General features: G+C 38.3%; 2 protein-coding genes across 5 annotated transcripts in view; one reads left to right on the top strand and one right to left on the bottom strand.

Annotated features, from left to right (window-relative positions):
- PRR16 (proline rich 16) overlaps positions 1-18455 on the top strand; it is a 199362-nt gene that overhangs the window by 54408 nt on the left and 126499 nt on the right. The gene's annotated exons all lie outside the window — the stretch shown is intronic.
- On the bottom strand, positions 14495-14920 carry LOC129495139 (40S ribosomal protein S15a-like). The gene has a single exon (XM_055302530.1). The coding sequence runs from the start codon at positions 14907-14909 to the stop codon at positions 14517-14519; it is 393 nt and encodes a 130-aa protein (XP_055158505.1). The 5' UTR covers positions 14910-14920; the 3' UTR covers positions 14495-14516.

The following is an 18455-nucleotide window of genomic DNA, read 5'->3' as shown; positions in this document are numbered from 1 at the left end:
GGGAGATGGTGGTATTTGGCAGAGGTTTAGACTCTCACCCAACTGTCTTCTGCCCTCTGCCCTCTTCCCTCTGGCCATGGTGCTGATTCTGCTGGACATAAACAGCCAACCACATTGCATCATCATTATTTCCTGTGGGAAATGTGTCACTGGCAACACACCAGAAATCAGCAGACATGCATTTGGGGGTCTTACAACATATTATATACTGATGGAGACAAATCAAAAGGGATGATGATAATTTCTTTGAGTTCCTGCCAGACGTTTCTTATATTCAAAGCTGATGAGTTAGTCAAGAAATTGTGTGGATATGTCATGTACTGGGCTGACACATGTTGAAAAGAAACTCTTTCCTTCAGTCTTTGAGAAGTACTTCAAATTAACAGAGAGCAATGAGTCACTCCTCATAGGGTTGACAGGGGAAGTGAACATTTGGTTTAAAGAACGGCAGACTCTGGAAGAAAATGATCATGTGGTTAGTAGAGAGGAGCTCATGCGGGAATTCAGAAGAGAGCACCGAGCCAATTCCTTGCTACACAGCCGTGCAGTCCCTGTTAGCCACAGGGAACCCTTCTGAAGCCAAGACTCTGAAGGAGATGACAATGACTGTGGCCTTTTCATGCTGCTTCTTAGGCATCTTGAATGCAAGTGCCAGAGAGTCACAGATTCAGGAATTACCTATACCTTCATATTGAATCCCGTAGGGCCCATGATCACATATAAGTAGGCAAAGAAATGTTCTGCATCTTTGAGGATGTAAAGATCTCACTCACCAATGGAAACAGGAAGACAGAGTTGATGATAGGAAGCAGGATCATTTGTGCTTGATATTGACAGCTTTTATGATAGCGCCTCTCCATATTCTTAGAAATTCTCTCAATTTGGTATTATGTTTTCTGTACACACTTGGAATGTAATCTGGAGAATCAAGCTGAGTTTCAGTAGTGTCAAGAATAATGCTAAATAGAATCCCACCTGATTAATTTAATCCTCTTTCTCTCCTCCTGCTCTTTTTCTTCTGCCTTTCCAAACACTTTTCTGACTACTAGAAATGAGTTCCAGGATAATAGAAACTTAATGAGGCTTCTCATAAGTATTTCAGTTGAAAACTCGAATGTCTAAAGAATTACTGATGGGCTCCTTAATAAAGGAACAATTTCCAATGCATTTGGTTATTAAGTGTTCCAAAGAAAATGTAATAAAAACAGTCCAAGTTCTGGATAAGAACTCTGACAGGGAGTTGGTTACTTTAAACATGTCTGAATATGGCTTTTGCATCCTGTCTGGGAAGGTGTCCAGTCATAAATGGATTTCCTAAATAGGGTCCTTCGTACCCACTTACCAAATGGAAAGGGTTTGAGTATGTGAAGCTGAAATTCTAAGCATGGTTCTCAAGTTTTTCCTTTAGATTGTTCATTATTAAGAATTATCAGACTCTCTCCATCACTGCAGGACAAAGGTTATATGCATTTGGCTGTTGTTTAAGTGTCAATTATTTTGATGGAAAAAGTGGCATGGGATTTTCCATTTTTCTTTTAACAGATTGCTACATAGTAAGTTTTAAACAGATTGAAACCTTTTGTTGTGTTTCCTCTTTGAGTAAATCTCAAAAGCTGTACAACGTCAAAATTGTTCATAAGTTATTTGCACGTCTACCTTAAACTGCTGTAATATCTACTTTTAAATTCCTATTTCTCTTCTGAAAGTGTGTATATGTGTGTTTTATGTATCTATGTGCATATATGTAAATAAAAATGTACTTCCCTTTTTGTGAAGTCACATATCAGCTCATATTGTGTCTTGACAAAGTAATATCATGTGATAAGGAATGAAAGATTCCTTGCTTTGAAAACTTAAAAATACTGATGTCTCAGCAATGATACTTTAAAAACAGATTAAGAAATAGAGGAACGTATATACTATATGGAGGCCACAGAGTATTTTCATATGAATTCCCTTTGAGTCACCAACTATGTATCTCTGGTTCAGTTTAGAATTTTCATAAAAATTACCTTTTAGGGGGTGCCTGGATGGCTTAGTCAGTTAAGCGTCTGCCTTCAGCTCGGATCCGGGAGTTCATCCGGGATGGAACCCTACATGGGACTCCCTGCTCAGTGGGGAGTCTGCTTCTCCCTCTGCCCTTCACCTCACTCATGTTCTCTCTCATGCAAATAAATAAAATTCTTTTAATAAAATTACCTCTTAGGTTTATTCACAACTCCTTCTATTTTTATTCCATTTTATAAGGAAAGGATAAATATAATATTATTTTAGGAGAAAATCCCTGCAAATGAAAATTAAAACGTTGGAATATATTTTGTGTAGGTATTTCTAAATAATGTTTAAAGGTTTCTGCCAGAGATACAGCCTAATGTTCAATGAACACAAACATGTAAGCTGAACTGGTTTAAGTTAGGACTCTCTTCAAGCTATGGATTTTAGAAAACCTGATTAATAGTGGCTAAAATTTGTGACAGTGATTTTTCTGATGTAAGAGTAAATTCTGAGGCAGGCAATCCAGAGCTAAAGCAACAAATTCACAGTGTCATGAGGCACTGAGACATCTTCTGTCTTTCTATTTCTCTACCCACGTCATGTGATTTTTATTTTCCCTTCTGGTGACAAAATGGTTGCTGGATGCCAGCATCACATCAGTTTCAGGCAGAAAGAAGGGAGAAGAGCAAAAGGCTAAAGAGGGTTCAGAAGTGCTTGCTAGCTATCTGTTCCTTTAAAAAAGTATTCCTTTCTGTTCCATCTCATTGAACACAGGTGGGTCCTATGACAAGCAAGGAGGCTGGAAAGGGGAGTATTTTAGCTTTCTGGACTCAGAAGAAGGCACTTGTAAAGGTGTTGGAGAGTAATTTTGATGTCTGTCACCCCATTCATCACAGCTTTCTGTCAGTGATCTCACAGGGCTAAAGAAATCCAAAGGAGAGACCTTTTGATTTTTCAACATTAGCCATACAGCTTCTCCTTTTCAATCTCATCATTGAATGATTTAATTTAGAAGTCAATTTTTATTTTTGAGGCTATATCCAGAAGCCCTAAAAAACTAAAATACATAAAGATATCCTCTTTCTGGAACATGTCACACTTTTATGGGATAATACTCCACATTTAATCTTAAAGATTTACATTATCTAAGGCATTTTTATGTTATGTGTGTATGTCTCTATCTGCCAAAGCTAAAATGTACATTAAGATTTATTTCTGTTTGATGACATTATATCTGGAAAATAGTTACTTCAGTTACAAAACAGACATTTTATTGATTATCATTCCTAATTTATGAGTAGTGTTTTTCAGTTTGAAAAACCTTCTAGTAGGGATCCCTGGGTGGCGCAGCGGTTTGGCGCCTGCCTTTGGCCCGGGGCACGATCCTGGAGACCCGGGATCGAATCCCACGTCGGGCTCCTGGTGCATGGAGCCTGCTTCTCCCTCTGCCTGTGTCTCTGCCTCTCTTCTCTCTCTGTGTGACTATCATAAATAAATAAATAAAATCTTTAAAAAAAAAAAAAAAAAAGAAAAACCTTCTAGTTACCAAAATTGGCCCATGTGTGACTGGATGCAAACAGAATGCATACCTCAACAATTTAGTTTGCTCTTCTTACAGAAAAGTATGAATTCTCTAATGATCAACATGTCCATATCAGTCATGGAGGTGACAGGGCCAACGTGATGTAGGCATAGTCTGTCTATATAAAGCCTGAAGAGTGCAATTCAATATTTCGGTCATTTTTTATTACTTTGTTTCATATATTTTAATTGGAAATGTCTTTTTTTCCTTCCTAACTACAAGCTCAAGTCTGTTTTAGGATATAACTTGAATTTTAGAGTCAGAGAACACAGGTTCAAATTATTTCAGGTGTCTGATTTCAGTGAAGTCACTAAGTGGGGAGTGTGAGCTTCTGTCTTTTTTTTTTTTTTTTTTAAGATTTTGTTTATTTATTCATGAGAGACACAGAAAGAGGCAGAGACAGGGGCCTAGGGAGAAGCAGGCTCCCTGCGGGGAACCTGATGCGGGACTTGAGGCCAGGACCCTGGGATCATGCCCTGAGCCTAAGGCAGACGCTCAACCACTGAGCCACCCAGGCGTCCCTGTTTTCTTTTTTGTAAACAGTGACAATTCTGCCTCCCCTGTGAATGACAGTTGTGTTTCTGTGAGACAAAACATGTGCCGTACCTAGCACAGAACCTGTGTGTGGTGGAGTCCCTAGTTTCTTTCCCTTCCCTCCTTTTCACTTCTAGCTTTTTACCTTCATACCCCAAAGAGCCTTGTTCTATTATAATCTTTGTTTCAGATGGGGTGGTGGGGATGTTGGAAGAAAGTTAACAGTATTTCAGAGTCTTCCTGGAGTGTCACACTTGGCACCTGGAGCTTAGAGATTCAAGGAGTGGCCATTACTGCCAACATTCTTCTGGAACTTTCAAAACTCTGTCCTATTGTGTTTGTGTGCAGAAACAACTAGACAGCAAAGCAGTGTATTCATATCAGCAGAAGATATTGCTGGTTGACTACTCACTGCATGTTCCCTCTTTCTCCCTTCATGTCAGAATGCCAGTATGGTTGGAGGTGCTAATGTGCCCCCCTGAATAATTACTTTTCAGCCCCTTTTACTAAAATGAGATGCAGTCAGGTAGTGACATCTAAATTTCAGTCACTGGTAGTGCTTCCAGGAAATCTTTTAAAAGGAAGTAGACAGCTGCACATACCATTCTCTTTTTTCTTTCTTACCTCCCCTTCCTGCTGCCCGAAATAGGGATATAATGCCCTGGGACACAGCTGCCCTCCTGAGCCATCGGGATTAAAAAGTCACACCAAGATGGGTGACATCTGGAGTATTCATTCCAGACTTCTTGTGGTTGTAGCATCATCTCTGGAGTGCCTAAAATTGGATTTTCTGTTATATAAATCTCTATGTGCTAAGAGCAGTGTTATTTATTATTTTTTTATGTGCAACTTCACATGTTTTTCAATTTAAAGGAAAAAGTGTGGCGACTAATGACAGTTTGCCCTCCTAATAGCAATAGCAGTCTGCTGCAGTATGATAAAATTCACTTCCTTCAGACAATTGATAATCTGAGCCTCAATTGCTTTAGAAATTACATTGGAAAGGAAAGTATTTAGAACAATGGTATGATCCTTCTCCTCACGCTTCTCTTGTGTGTGCAAAATGTACCTATTATAAAACTTCTTTCTACTTAGCAGCACTTCATGTGGGTAACACCCCTCTGCAGACATTTTACTTTTACACTTTGAATGTTTTTTCCCAATTACAAGGATCATCTTAGGTTTTATTTATTTATTTTAAAGATTTTATTTATTTATTTGAGAAAGAGAGAGAGCACGCAGGAGCAAGGGGGAGGAGCAGAGGATGAGTGAGAAGCAGACTCCCCATTGAGCAGGGAGCCTGACCAGGGGCTTGATTCCCAGAACCCCAGGGATCATGACCTGAGTGGAAGGCAGATGCTTAACCATGTGAGTGAGCTACCCAGGTGCTCCAATTCATCTGAGGTTTTAAAGCATTAATTTGGGGACAAAGGTACTATGTGATCATGATCTGCCTAATCAAACAGTGAGTGTATATTAAACATATATATTTGCTGCATACATTAAACCATAAAGTCATAAGAAGTGCCAGGGTTGTCATTGTGTGAATTTAAATGTCCATTATTAAATGCTTTTATTCTGTATAATTTGGATGGTGATGATAATTTGCTTAGTAAAACAAAGTTTGTCAAGTTGGAACTGTATAGTGATGGGCCTCACTCAATCTAAAATAGGCAGTTGATTATACAGCTCTATCTTCTGTTATAGGTTACCCATAACTCTAGATAGTGAATTTTTAATTAGCTAACAAAAGGCAGTAGTGTAGTCAATCCTTGTCTTTTATGTTCACGCGTGTTTCTTGTATTCATCTTGTAAATACTTTAACTCCCATGGTTTATACGCAGCACAGACCCACTCTGGTGTAATCATACATCTGTGGGCCAGATTTTCCCCTTGGCTTCTGTTAGAGTTTTCTGCATCCATCTGTAGGACTATTTACAACCATATGCTTTTGGGATTATGTGAGAGGAAAAAGGGCCATTTCAGAACACCAGAAGATGAATGGCAAGTCTTTCAAGGGTACTGGAATTTTTTCAGTTGAGGTAGTCACATGCCCCGGATGGGGGTGGGGGGCGGATGCTGGTTGCCAAGGCTCAATTTTCTTAGTGTGGGGTAGAAAGAATAATGACTGAGAAGGGCTCCCCCACTGAGGCTTTCTCTCTCTGTTGACACTTCCCTTCCTCATTCTTCATAGTTAAATGTAGTAGCATCTAGACATTATTTGGAGGTGGAGGGAGGTGGATTTAAATTAGAAAAGATGAGGCTATCAATTTTCTGCTACTGATAGCTGTTGAATTTCTGGGATCTTTCAGCACCAGAGTTTTCCCCCATAGTATTGAGTTAGAGCCAGAGGAAATGCATGTGAACCAAAGTTGGCAGGTGAATATCAGGGCTGTTCAGTTTTCATCATATCTGTTCAATCAGAAACATGGGAACAAATAACCTAAGTTCACTGCTGAATTTTGTATCAGCACTGAGTAATATTTAATCTATAATAGTTTACCCAGACTTCACGTGCTTTTTCCGGGATATTTCTCCAGCTCGACATACTGGGCTTCTGGTGTGTCAGGATGACTGGTTCCCTGTTCAGTATAATGCCCTCTCTATGTGTCAGGGTTTGTACTAGTACATCAATAAGGCTGCTACTAGCCAAAAAAGAAGGTTTCCAAAAGAGCCAGTGCACCAAAGATTAAAAGATCCTTAAGGTAAAATGGCCCAAACTGGGTAAATACATGTTTTATTCTAGCTGGGCTTATCATTTAAAGTGTTTTGTCATTGAGTTACTCTGACCTCTGACTTAGTGTTCATTTCTCAACTGTTAAAGGGGGAGAATGATTTATGCCTGCTTCCAAAGAGATGGTATTATGAGCAAAATACTCATGATTGGCACCACACTTTGTGGTCTCAGAAAGCTACTTAAATACTAAATAATAACATTCAACATGTTACATAGGAGCTTGTTAATATATGTTAGAATACAGTTCATGATAGAAATATGAGAAATGGATAGGTCTTGACAGTTGAAACTGCTCCTCAGTTGAAATTGCTAAGATGAAAAATTACTCTCTGGCATGCTTATCATTGTGCAACAGAGCCTGCTATCTTTGAGGGATTATTTTGCACTTCCTATCATTTGTAGAAAAGGATCATGTCCCGTGAAATGCCATCTGTACCCACATATTGGATGTTAGACATGGTACGATGCCACTAGTTTTTTTTCTTAAGTATCATAAGCAGCCTTATACGTGGCAGATAAAGGAGAAATGATGCGTTGGATGATGATGAGCAGGGAAATTGAAAATCACCTATAATTAGATAAATGAATTCTACATAGCATGGTCCCCAGATGGGAATACCTAGAGGATTCCTATTCTTCCCAAACCCTTAGAATTTAGTCAGATTTAGTGGATAATTAGTGTGTCACATATATCTTTGATGCAGCGTGGACAAGAAATGGGGAGACCCAGATTCCAGTCCTTGCTCTACCACGTATGGGCCATGTGACTTTAGTTATCTAATCAGTGAAATGTATGGGTTGCCTCTTTCTACTTACTTGAAAACTCTCATGTCATGTGGATGAGAGTACAGTACGACATTATGAGATATGGTCTAGTTTTCAGCCTGGCTGTTTCAGAGACCTGATTATTGGCACACTGAATGTGAATCTGTCTCTTAGGATCCCCCATACAGGCTCCTATAAACTAATGAATAAAAGCAGAATGCCAGTGTATTAATATATAATGAGAAATAGCATTACCAGAGGAGGTATCATCTTTTGGCTAGCTGATTTTTCTTTTTCTTTTCCTAAAGGCAGGCTACTTGAGAAACCAGAATATAATTAAAAGCCTGTACAGGTTGCATGAAATCAGTTTAGATTAAATGGCATCACTCTAAGGTAAGTTAATTCATGCATAGAAGGCTTTATTTATCCCTGGGACCAGAGAGAACATATCTTCAGGCCAAAGCCTTTCCTCCCTTGGACCAGGCCTCTCAGAATGTTCATTTTCTACATTTTTCTCAACTTCCATTGCTGTCTCTCCTCTGACTGGTTCATTATTGTTGATGATAGCCAGTTTTTCATGTCTGGGAACCATTTCTGGCTCTTCAAAATAACTCACCTTATCTCTCTCTAACCCATTTATGTGGTGATTTTATAATTCAATTTTCGAAGGAAAACTTATCTCTCTTATTTCTAAGTTCTTGGTGGAATTTCTTTCAGTAGCTTTCTCCTCCCTTCACTGCCTATATTAGATTAATTCAGTACTTAGAGAAGTCAGATCTAGGACAACTTTCTACTCATTTAATGCATTTATTTGGGAAATTCTTGGTGTTTGAGGAGCAGTTAGATTTTTCAGATTTTACTCTCATCCTATAGAAAAGAATCACATTTCTTCAAAATGCAAGCTAGACAACAGAGAAGTAATAACATTGTTTTTGACACAGTTTTCGTGCCAATAACACACACACACACACACACACACACACACACACACACACACCCCAGCACCTATAGGAACTACTGTAGATATGTCATTCCCATCGATTTGAGTTATCTTGGAAGAGGGGAAAAAAACAACTTACTGCTTCTGGAGATCTTCTAGGAAAATGAACAACCATTGTTTTTAAAAGCCTTGGGTGCAAGAGAAATCTGTTAGAAATCCCCAAGCCATACAGTTAAATAATTCACCGCAGCATTAGGTAATGCTTTATTAGTGTGGCTAACTAAGCAACCTTGAGAGGAAAGATGCTAATAGAGTTTCAGAACTTTCTCCATCACAGCTGTGCTACATTTCAGTACTGCCCTAGATCCAGGCATTACTGGCTTTGTAGGCTATCACTGCTACTTGGAACCCCCACTGTGGCTGGACTTCTGTTGACCTCTTCTTCCCCACCCCTAGGCAGGGGATAGTGTTCCCTCCTGCATCCATTGCCCCTTACTTCTCTAGGAGGCATAACTTCCCGTTTCTGCCCAGCTTTCTGAGCATTGAGGTTGTGAGGGCTCCTGGGGACCCAATCCTTAAAGATCACACTTGCTTGGCTGTGGCTTTATATTTAGCTAACAAAATCAGCAATCTTGAGGATGGGGTGGGGGAACTGCCAGTAAGGCTGGAGTACTGGTAGAACTTGATATATGCAAACCCCTTCCTCTGAGACCCTTGCTCCTGGCCATTTTTCCTATACATTTGGAAGGGAAGGATAAATTTCAGGAGGTTGGATTTTGGTAGCAGGGAAAAAACTTAGGATGACATTGAGGTGGTATTGCTTACAGGCACTCTCCAAAGAGCCTACTGAAGGCTTAAATCAGATCAGTCATTCTGCTTGTATCTTTTCAGTGACTTCCCGGTAAACTGAAAATGTAGACTTCTCCTTGTGGCCATCTCTTGTTGCCTGCCTTTTCAACCTCATTCATCCCAGACCTCATTCTCCTTTATTCATTACAACGTAGCCACACCTATCCCCTTCCAGTTCTCAAAACTTAATACTCTCTGGGCTCAAAGTCTTCACATCTGCTTCCTTTGCCTTGAGTGTCTTTTTTTAAAGATGTTATTTATTTATTCATGAGAGACACAGAAAGAGAAACAGAGACACAGGCAGAGGGAGGAGAAGCAGGCTCCATGCAAGGAACCCGATGTGGGACTCGATCCCAGGAATCCGGGATCATGCCCTGAGCCAAAGGCGTCTAGACAGTCAACCACTGAGACACTGAGGCGTTCCATCTGCCTTGAGTCTTGACCTTCCTGTTCTTTCACCTGACTCCTTATTCATCCTCAGACCCTGAGTCCTAAGTGCTGGCCCTGTGCTCCCCTTCCCAGTATTCTCTACTATATCACTGTGTTCTCCTTTTCCAGAGAACTTGTAGTAGAACTTGTCATAATATGTAATTTTATGTTTACTTGTGTTTTTTTTTAAATAGACACACAGGGTTAGCGAAAACATCTGTTTCATATTATCATATGCTTAGTATTTAGCACCGCATCTAGCATATAATAGGTGCTCAGTAAGTATTTTCTAAATGAATGATGAAGAGATGAATCTAAGTTTCCAGGCTTAATGATATACTGATTCTCTATACCACTGTGACAGGTGGCATCCACAATGCTTGGACAGTCACTAAATCCAAGGATTCAATTTAGTTCTGAATGGAATTGAAGGATCTTTTAAGATTTGTAATAAAGGAATATTGATGCATTTTCTTCAACTGTCAAAGATATATTTATGGAGTGTATCATCTGTCCCCTAACATCTTCCAGGGACTCCTTCCTATTAAACTTCTCCCTGTTTTTTTTAATTAGAAAGATAAATGTTAAATGTCCTATTCTATTTTCATATGAAGTACCATTATAAAATAATCTACTTTGTAAATTAATGAGAAAGTAATATGTGATGGTTAATTCTGGTGATGTAATACTGCTTGATGCTATGGATGACAGAAACTCTATGTAATGTGGCTGAGCATGACACCTTTCTTTGGAAATTGTGTGGCTTAAACAGCATCCAGAAGACCCTCCCTACTGACCATTGTTCTTTTTAAAAATCTTTGTCCCCTCAGTCACCCTCAAAAAACAGGTTAGTGGTATATTGTATCAGTCTTTGACACATCCTCCGTATGTATGTGCATATTCATTTCTGCAGTCAACACAACATGTTTCTCACCATCAGTTTTAAGCAGTATGTTACAGAAAATTCACCCCTGGAAAGTGTAATTCGGTGTTCCTTGTGTGGATTACGATTATGCAAAGATTCCCACACTCCTTGCTTTTATAGCATTTATATATTCTGTAATTACTTTGCTTTTATCTGTTTGGAAGGTACAGTAGTCCCCCTTTATTCAGGGGGAATATGATCCAAGACTTCCCCTGGATGCCTGAAACCATGGATAGTATTGAACCCTATGTATCCTGTATTTTTCCTACACATACCTCCTTTGTGATAAAGTTTAATTTATAAATTAGGCACAGTAAGAGATTAAACAATCACAACTACTAATGAAGGAGACCAGTTAGAGCAATATACTGTAATAAAAGTTACATGGATGTGGTCTCTGTCTTAAAATATCTTACCTTACTGTGCTCACCCTTCTTGTGATGATGTGAACTGATCAAGTACCTGTGTGATGAAGTGAAGTGACGAAACAAAGTGAGGTGGATGACATAGGCATTGTGTCACAGCTGATGTAGTCTTAGGCTACCATTGACCTTTTGATCATATGTCAGAAGGAGGATCATCTTGGACCACAGCAGACTGCAGGTAACTGAGAGGGAGACATAAGACTGTATAAAAGAGAGCTTCTGTATTTCATACTTACATATTGATATAATTTCTTTCTCCAGTGCTCTCTGGAGAGTGCCTGACCTAAAACACCTGTCAAATATGAATTGGTGGTGTTTTTCTCCTTATTGAGGATATTCTGGTAGGTGATTTTCACTTTTCTGACAGGTCTCTCTTATTAGTACTGTTGTTTCCCTACATTGTCTCCATGTTACAGTTCAAATTGCAGAATTTTTATGTTAGGAAGTAAAAAAAAAAGTCTCAATATTATCTCTCAGGAAGGAGATAGACATACATTGTCAGTTGTAGAGTGTTTACATTGCACTTCACAATGATCTTATCACAACATTAGTGTCTATAGGATATTACTTCTGCTGCGCAAAGTATCACCTCCATAGGTGCTTTGCTTTTTACACTTTCTTCTTTCAAAACATGGCTATTTCAGGGATCCCTGGGTGGCTCAGTGGTTTAGCTTCTGCCTTCGGCCCAGAGTGTGATCCTGGAGTCCCATGATTGAGTCCTGAATCGGGCTCCCTGCATGGAGCCTGCTTCTCCCTCTGCCTGTGTCTCCGTCTCTGTCTCTGTCTCTCTCTCATGAATAAATAAATAAAATCTTAAAAAAAAAAAACAAAATGTGGCTATTTCAGGTGCCAGTCAAATAAGTAAAAAAGAAACTGGCACATATCATTTGGTATACCACCATGGATTGGTGATTCTCCATGAATAGTGGGCATTGCAGAAGCAGGAATGCTTTGCATCAGACTCATACTAATTCTACCATGGCAAGGGAAGCTGATGACTTCAGAACCTGCTGCTTTTACTTCCCATTTTAGCCATTTCCATATGGCTCATATGGTACCTACCAGCAGGCCTTCCCAGGCAGGACCACTGAGTAGCCTGTGGCATTTTGAACATCCCGCTGGGTCTGTATCATAACCAAGAATGATTTCTATTGTTAGCACAATCTGTGAGAAATCCTCCTGAGGTAAATACAGTCCAAAGAGAAGGCTTCTTTGGGGTTTCCCTGAGTCAGTAAAAAATTGGTGCAAAGAAATCTTTGGCAGCAAATACTTTTCCACCACTCTGCTGGAAAAGTCTGGGAGAAAACTGCTATGACAGAGATCATTGGCCAGTTAGTTTACTTGACCTAAATCCTTTTGGAAGGTCTACTTATTGTTTGGTTCAGAATATTAGTTTTGATATTTTATCTATATTTATTATCGGTATACAAACAATGGATTAATTCAATTAATTCCCCTTTAAGAGAGAAACAGTTGGAGCAGAAATTGCTCTACCATCCACAGTACAATGCGCCTGGTTCCTTCTCTCTGGGCCCCCCACCCACTTCCACATACTTTCCTCCATAACTCTTAAGACTTTTAAGACTTTTGTTCGTACTCTTCCATATACTTCACAATTTTTCACAAACATAATTGGGTTCCCATAGCAAAATATAGTTCTCTTTTCTTTTTTATAAGACATAAATGGAAGGAAAAAACTTTTCTATGTCAAAAAATATATCCTGAGAAACCTCCAGGGTCTTTAAAATGATTGCAATTTCATAGATTGCCTTTCTTTTAAGAAGTAGCTAAAATTTTTAAAAAATTCTCTTTTTTAAAGTGAAGAAGTACTTTAGAATATTCATGGTTAATACTTTGTAGGTAATGGAAGAGTGTTCGTATGTTAAACTTTTTTTTTATTTTTATCTTCCTCCTTGTTTATTTCCAAAAAGAAGGGCAAGTGGGTAGTGGTTGAGCTCTTTTTTTTTTTTTTTTTTTTTTTTTTTCCTGAGGACTAGGAGATCCGAATTCTAGTATCTTATCTACTACTGCTCTCTCTCTGACCTTCCTGGGTATGATCTCTCTAAGATCTACAGGCACTAAGTTAGCTCTAATTCTGAGATTCTCTATAGTATATTAGTATGCTTGCAGATGGAATAGAGTTATCTTGGCTGGGGGTAAATGTATGTCCATCCAGTGAAGGATGGATAGCTCTGTTAATCTATTGCATCTGCAGTCACATTGCCTGGGTGTGGATTTTTCTTGTCTGTTTTTGGGTGTATATGACCCAGTAATGTGATATGAAACAACCTAGTTATCTTTTCTGATGTTAACTTTAGCAAAAGTTAATTATGATTCTTTCATTTATAAACTTAAATCTCTTAGATGCCTATTTGCATTTTCACCTAAACCATCTCTTGCACCAACAGTGAAATGGAAGCTGTTTGTTTGCTTGGTTTAGGTCTTATTTATTTTAAAGAAAAATATGTGCCCACTATTTCATTGGGCCTTTATGATCTAGGTAAATGGCATAGTGAACAGGATTCTTAACTTCCTGGAGCCTTAGACAAGCCAACAAACACAGCAGCTATGAAATTACAGATTATAGTTATTATAGAGGGAAAGAGTTGGATGCTGTGAAGAAAGAGGATATGCTGATTGAGATGGGAATACCAGGGCAAGTGTCTGAAGAACTGGCTTGGAAATTGTTTTAGGGATGGGCTAGCTGAGGCAAACCTTTTTTTTTTTTTCCTTAACACATTAGTTGAGGCAGACCTTTCTAAGAAGAGTAAAGAATGCATGTGAAAGGATTGCTATAGAAGACCTTTGCATGGTTGCTCAACTAGAGAAAATGTACAGCAACATAGTGATATTGGTAAAGAATTGTGCAAGGCAAAGCTAGAGGAGGTGTAAAGGACTTTGTGAGAGCAGAAGCCATGTCTAGTATTGCTCACTGTTGCATCTCCAGACTCCATTTTGCCAGTTGAATGAATGAATGAACAAATGAACAAAAGTAGGAATGAGGTGACTGAAGGGAAAAAGAGCTACCAACAGGTTGGGAAGAAAACCATTAGGTGGGACAGAAGCAGAATTTTAGGAAGAAAGGAGTGTTCCTCAGTTGCCACTAGAAGTATCTAGTATCTTACTAAGATAGCATGGAAGTAGCCCTGGTTTTAATAGCACTAAGGTCACTGGTAACTGTAACGGGAGTGGTTTCTTTGGGCAGTGGACTCGGCAGTCAGATCTGATTAAGTTGTTAGGGATAGTAGTGGAGAACATGGAGACAGGATGCATTATAATGTTTTTTTTTTTTTTTGTCCATTAAGGCATTTTATTTGCACATATGAATTACATCCCTAGAAAAAGAATCCAAGGATTTTCCCTTCTGTGTGTTTTCGTCTTGCTTCTTTGTGGTCCATGATGCCAGCTGAGGTTGTCAGTACAATGAAACCAAACTGGTGGGATGGGAGCAGGTTATTCTGCCATTTTTCTAGATCTTTCAGTTGTACATCAAATCTGGAGCTGATCACTCCACACTTGTTTAACCTGCCTGTGAGGTTCACAACAATTTTCCCAGCTATGTGATCATTGATGATTTCAAATTCGCCAATGTAACCATGCTTCATCATCACAGTGAGAAATCGAACGATGACTTTGGAGCATGGCCTGATAAGAACCTGGCGCTTGCCTCTCTTTTCAGCATTGTTGATGCTCTTGAGAGCATCTGCCAGGACGTTCATGCGCACCATTGTGGCAGCTCGGAGAGATGGCGGAAAGAGCTATAATTTTTTTAGAAGCTGATGGGAATCTTTTAAGATGGAAGGAAAGAGACTCCAGAGCCTTTGAATGCTCTGGGCTATGATCCAACTAAAAACAGAATGCAGTTGCAGGAAGGCATGGCCTGCTAGAGGAATTAGTGTGCTGAGGAATTGCTTATTTTTCATATTTTGGGGTTTTATTTTCTAATGCCAGTTACCTCATTTCCACCTACCCCCTTTATATACTGAAAATACAGAATCTTTTTAATTCACTCTTCTATAGATACATCCCTAAATTAATCTTTTCTATTGTTCTTTTCTAAATCTTTTCTAGATACAATTAATCCTGGACATTTTTATAAAGCTTATGAAAGAGTGGAATCAAATTTTTTATTTTTATAGGATGATGTCCAATATCTTAGAATTTGCCCACAGAGTTCAATCCTGTTCCTGAAGTTATAGTAAAATCAGAATAAAAAGGAAGCAAGGCAGAGGGCCCCTGCAGATTTATGACGTCTTCCCTTGAAAAGAACTTTGGTTGAACCTGAACTCAGTTCATGTTGGTCTCATACTCTTAACAACTGAAACATTTATTATTTTACTACCTGTAGTAACATTGGGTCTCCTTTGAATTGGGTAAATATTTCACCATTTCAGTTTATTGTTCTCAATTGAACATCTTCTATGAGCTATCATGTATGTATTAGATTTGCAAATTAGTCATAAATTAATAAAATGTCTAAGTGAAAATGACAGTCCTTTCTTTAAAATCTTAAGAATCTTATTTCTCCACTGGAAGTTTTGTGTCTTCCCCCACCCAAATTCTTAAAGATTGTACTGATTACATTTTTGTTTAATTTGTTATCAATTGAACTATAGCAAACTTTTTTTTTTTCCTGCACAGTATCATAGATCATGTTTTCTCAGGAGATGGGGATTGGTCTACAAGAGCCTTATTCAGAAGTGCCTTTGGAAACACCTATAAGGGAAGAACAGAAGCAGGATTAAGCAGAGGGAGAAGTTGAAATGCACTGTCATTGCAGCAGTGGGTTCAGCCAGTTATAGTGGAAGTTCTGACCTTGCTGTGGCCCTTCAGAGATGTTGGATGTGAGGCCAGAGCCCTTGTTACCCCCCACATAATCCAGACCTTGAGTAGAGGGCACTTCTAGGAGGAAGGCCACCTTGGATGGGACAGCTCCCTTGGTTTAGGGTGATTCCTAGAAGGGACTCAGCTGTAAATTGTCAGCAAGCATCTAGGAGTATTATGCTTCTATTCTAAAGGGAGATAGTAGACAACATCCAGAATTAAATTTACAGTTTTGGTGAAGTGAAGAAGGAAAAAATTGCAATAACTGAGGAAAGAGTTTAAGGACAGAGGAAACAGAAATAATAGGTGGTCCAAAAAAGATTTCGTTTTCTGTCTTCAAAGTATGTAAAGTCTTACCTAAATGTGTCTGGACTGGAATCATTCCCTTTTCTTAGAATTGGAAAGAACATATTTTTAGGTTTTGTCATTCTGTAGATTTCTGTATTTTTTGTTATTATCACTATAGTTTAATGGATGTACATACTTTGTTTCTGTGTGACACACATGAGCACGCACATGCACACACAGCCCAGACTGCAATCGCAAATTATAGTTTGCCTGTCTTTATGGGACTTATTTTTGTGGTAAAATGTTGAGCTTGTTATCTGCCTTTTGACTTAATTTAGAATCAGAAAGCATGAATCCTAGCCTCTCTTATTCTAAATTAACTTCAAAAGAGTGACTGGAATGATTTGCTTTTAAGTCTTTTGTTTGTTTGTTTCATATAGAGGTAGACTTCACAGCTTGTGTATTTCTAGAAAATAATGCATCTTATCATTTGATTTATATATGGCTCTGATCTAATTAATCATGAGCTCTGTGTTGAGTTGATAAAAATATAAGGAAATTTTTTTAGGTGTATTGGCCTGTATAATTGATATATTTTAGTGGAATAACCCAATTACAGCATGTGGTACTGATGTGTTTTTTGGTAGTCAACATTATTATTAATGTGCACTTACCAGTGAGGCAAATGTTATTTTGAATTGAATATATGAACTTGCCATAGCATAGACATGAATAATAACATTTGTATTTGGAAATAGTATAGTTAGCTACCATTTAGTATTGATGTCAGTGAATATGGCTTATTCACTTCATACTGTTTAATTTCTTTTAATTTCAGTAACATTTGTTGAACATAAAATATCATTAATATTTTATGATTTAACATTTATATTCAATTGAAATTTTTCTGAGAGCTTTATAATTTACTATAGTTATTACCTCCCCACAGTCAATGTTTTATCATGCTTGAATTTGTATGCATTTTAAATTAGCATAACATGTATTTCCTGACAGAAATCTCCTTCACAGTCAACATTTTCAGAGTGAGTATATACTATTCATTTATTCATTTATTGATTATATATTAACCCATCTTGTACCACAAAGATTTGAGGTAATATTAAAAATCCTATCTTCTTGGGGCACCCTGGTGGTTCCTTTGGTTGAGTGTCCGACTCTTGATTTCAGCTCAGGTCATGATCTCAGGGTTATGAAATCGGGACCCTAGTCTGGCTCCATCTGAGTGTGGAGTCTGCTTAAGATTCACTTTCTCTTTCTGTCTCTGCCTCTCCCCTGGTCATGTTATGTCTCTCAAAAAAGAAAAAAAAAAGCTATTTCCTTACTTAAAAAAAATACAGAGAAATACTATCTCCTAAAGGTGGAATAAAGAAGAAATAGATCATTAAAACCAGGAGAAATAAAGGGGCACCTGGGTGAATCAGTGGTTGAGTATCTGCCTTTGGCTCAGGTCATGATCCTGGAGTCCTGGGATCGAGTCCCACATCAGGCTTCCCAGAGGGGGCCTACTTCTCCCTCTGCCTGTGTCTCTGACCCTCTCTTTATCTCTTAAGAATAAATAAATAAATAAAATCTCAAAAAAACCCCAAGAGAAATATAAAGAAGTAATAGCTGAAAATCAAAGAAAAGAATATTAATTTGTAGACCACAAGGATCAAAGTGATTCCTGAAGCTGAGCTTCCAACTTGGCTCTGAGTTTTTCATAATTCAAAATAGAAATTTTGGAGCAATTGCTCCAGTTATATGGATTCACTGTTAAAAAAGTGATAGTATTATTTTCCACTTGCAGATTAGGAAACTAAGACATAGACATTTATGTAACCTGCTAATGCAACATATCCAGTGTGACTAAGGATTCCAGTAGTTAAACTGACTTCTGTGCCAGATTCTTACTTCACCTTTCTCTATGGAACGGTTGTCAGTATCCACCCTTACAAAATCTCTGCAGAAAACGTAGTACCAAAATCTGGAGTTGGTTGTTGCTGAAGTACTGTTCCAAAAAGATCTTATAAGGATAATTAGTGTGTCTTTATTTATTTATATCTTCCTTAGTGAAGACATCACAGGTCTCATGTGCAAGCTACAAAATTAAGTGAAAGTAAACAAATTACGGTGCTTCAGAAGATCCATATCATACTTGGTTT

The sequence above is a fragment of the Nyctereutes procyonoides genome, unplaced genomic scaffold, assembly GCF_905146905.1.
Source record: "Nyctereutes procyonoides isolate TBG_1078 unplaced genomic scaffold, NYPRO_anot_genome, whole genome shotgun sequence".
Lineage (NCBI taxonomy): Eukaryota > Metazoa > Chordata > Mammalia > Carnivora > Canidae > Nyctereutes > Nyctereutes procyonoides.
The sequence above is the reverse complement of the archived record's forward strand: the minus strand, read 5'-3'. Positions and strand labels throughout refer to the sequence as shown.

Bases quoted from the DNA above. Each gene is read 5' to 3' on its own strand.
- LOC129495139 (XM_055302530.1), bottom strand. From the start codon at position 14,909: ATGGTGCGCATGAACGTCCTGGCAGATGCTCTCAAGAGCATCAACAAT.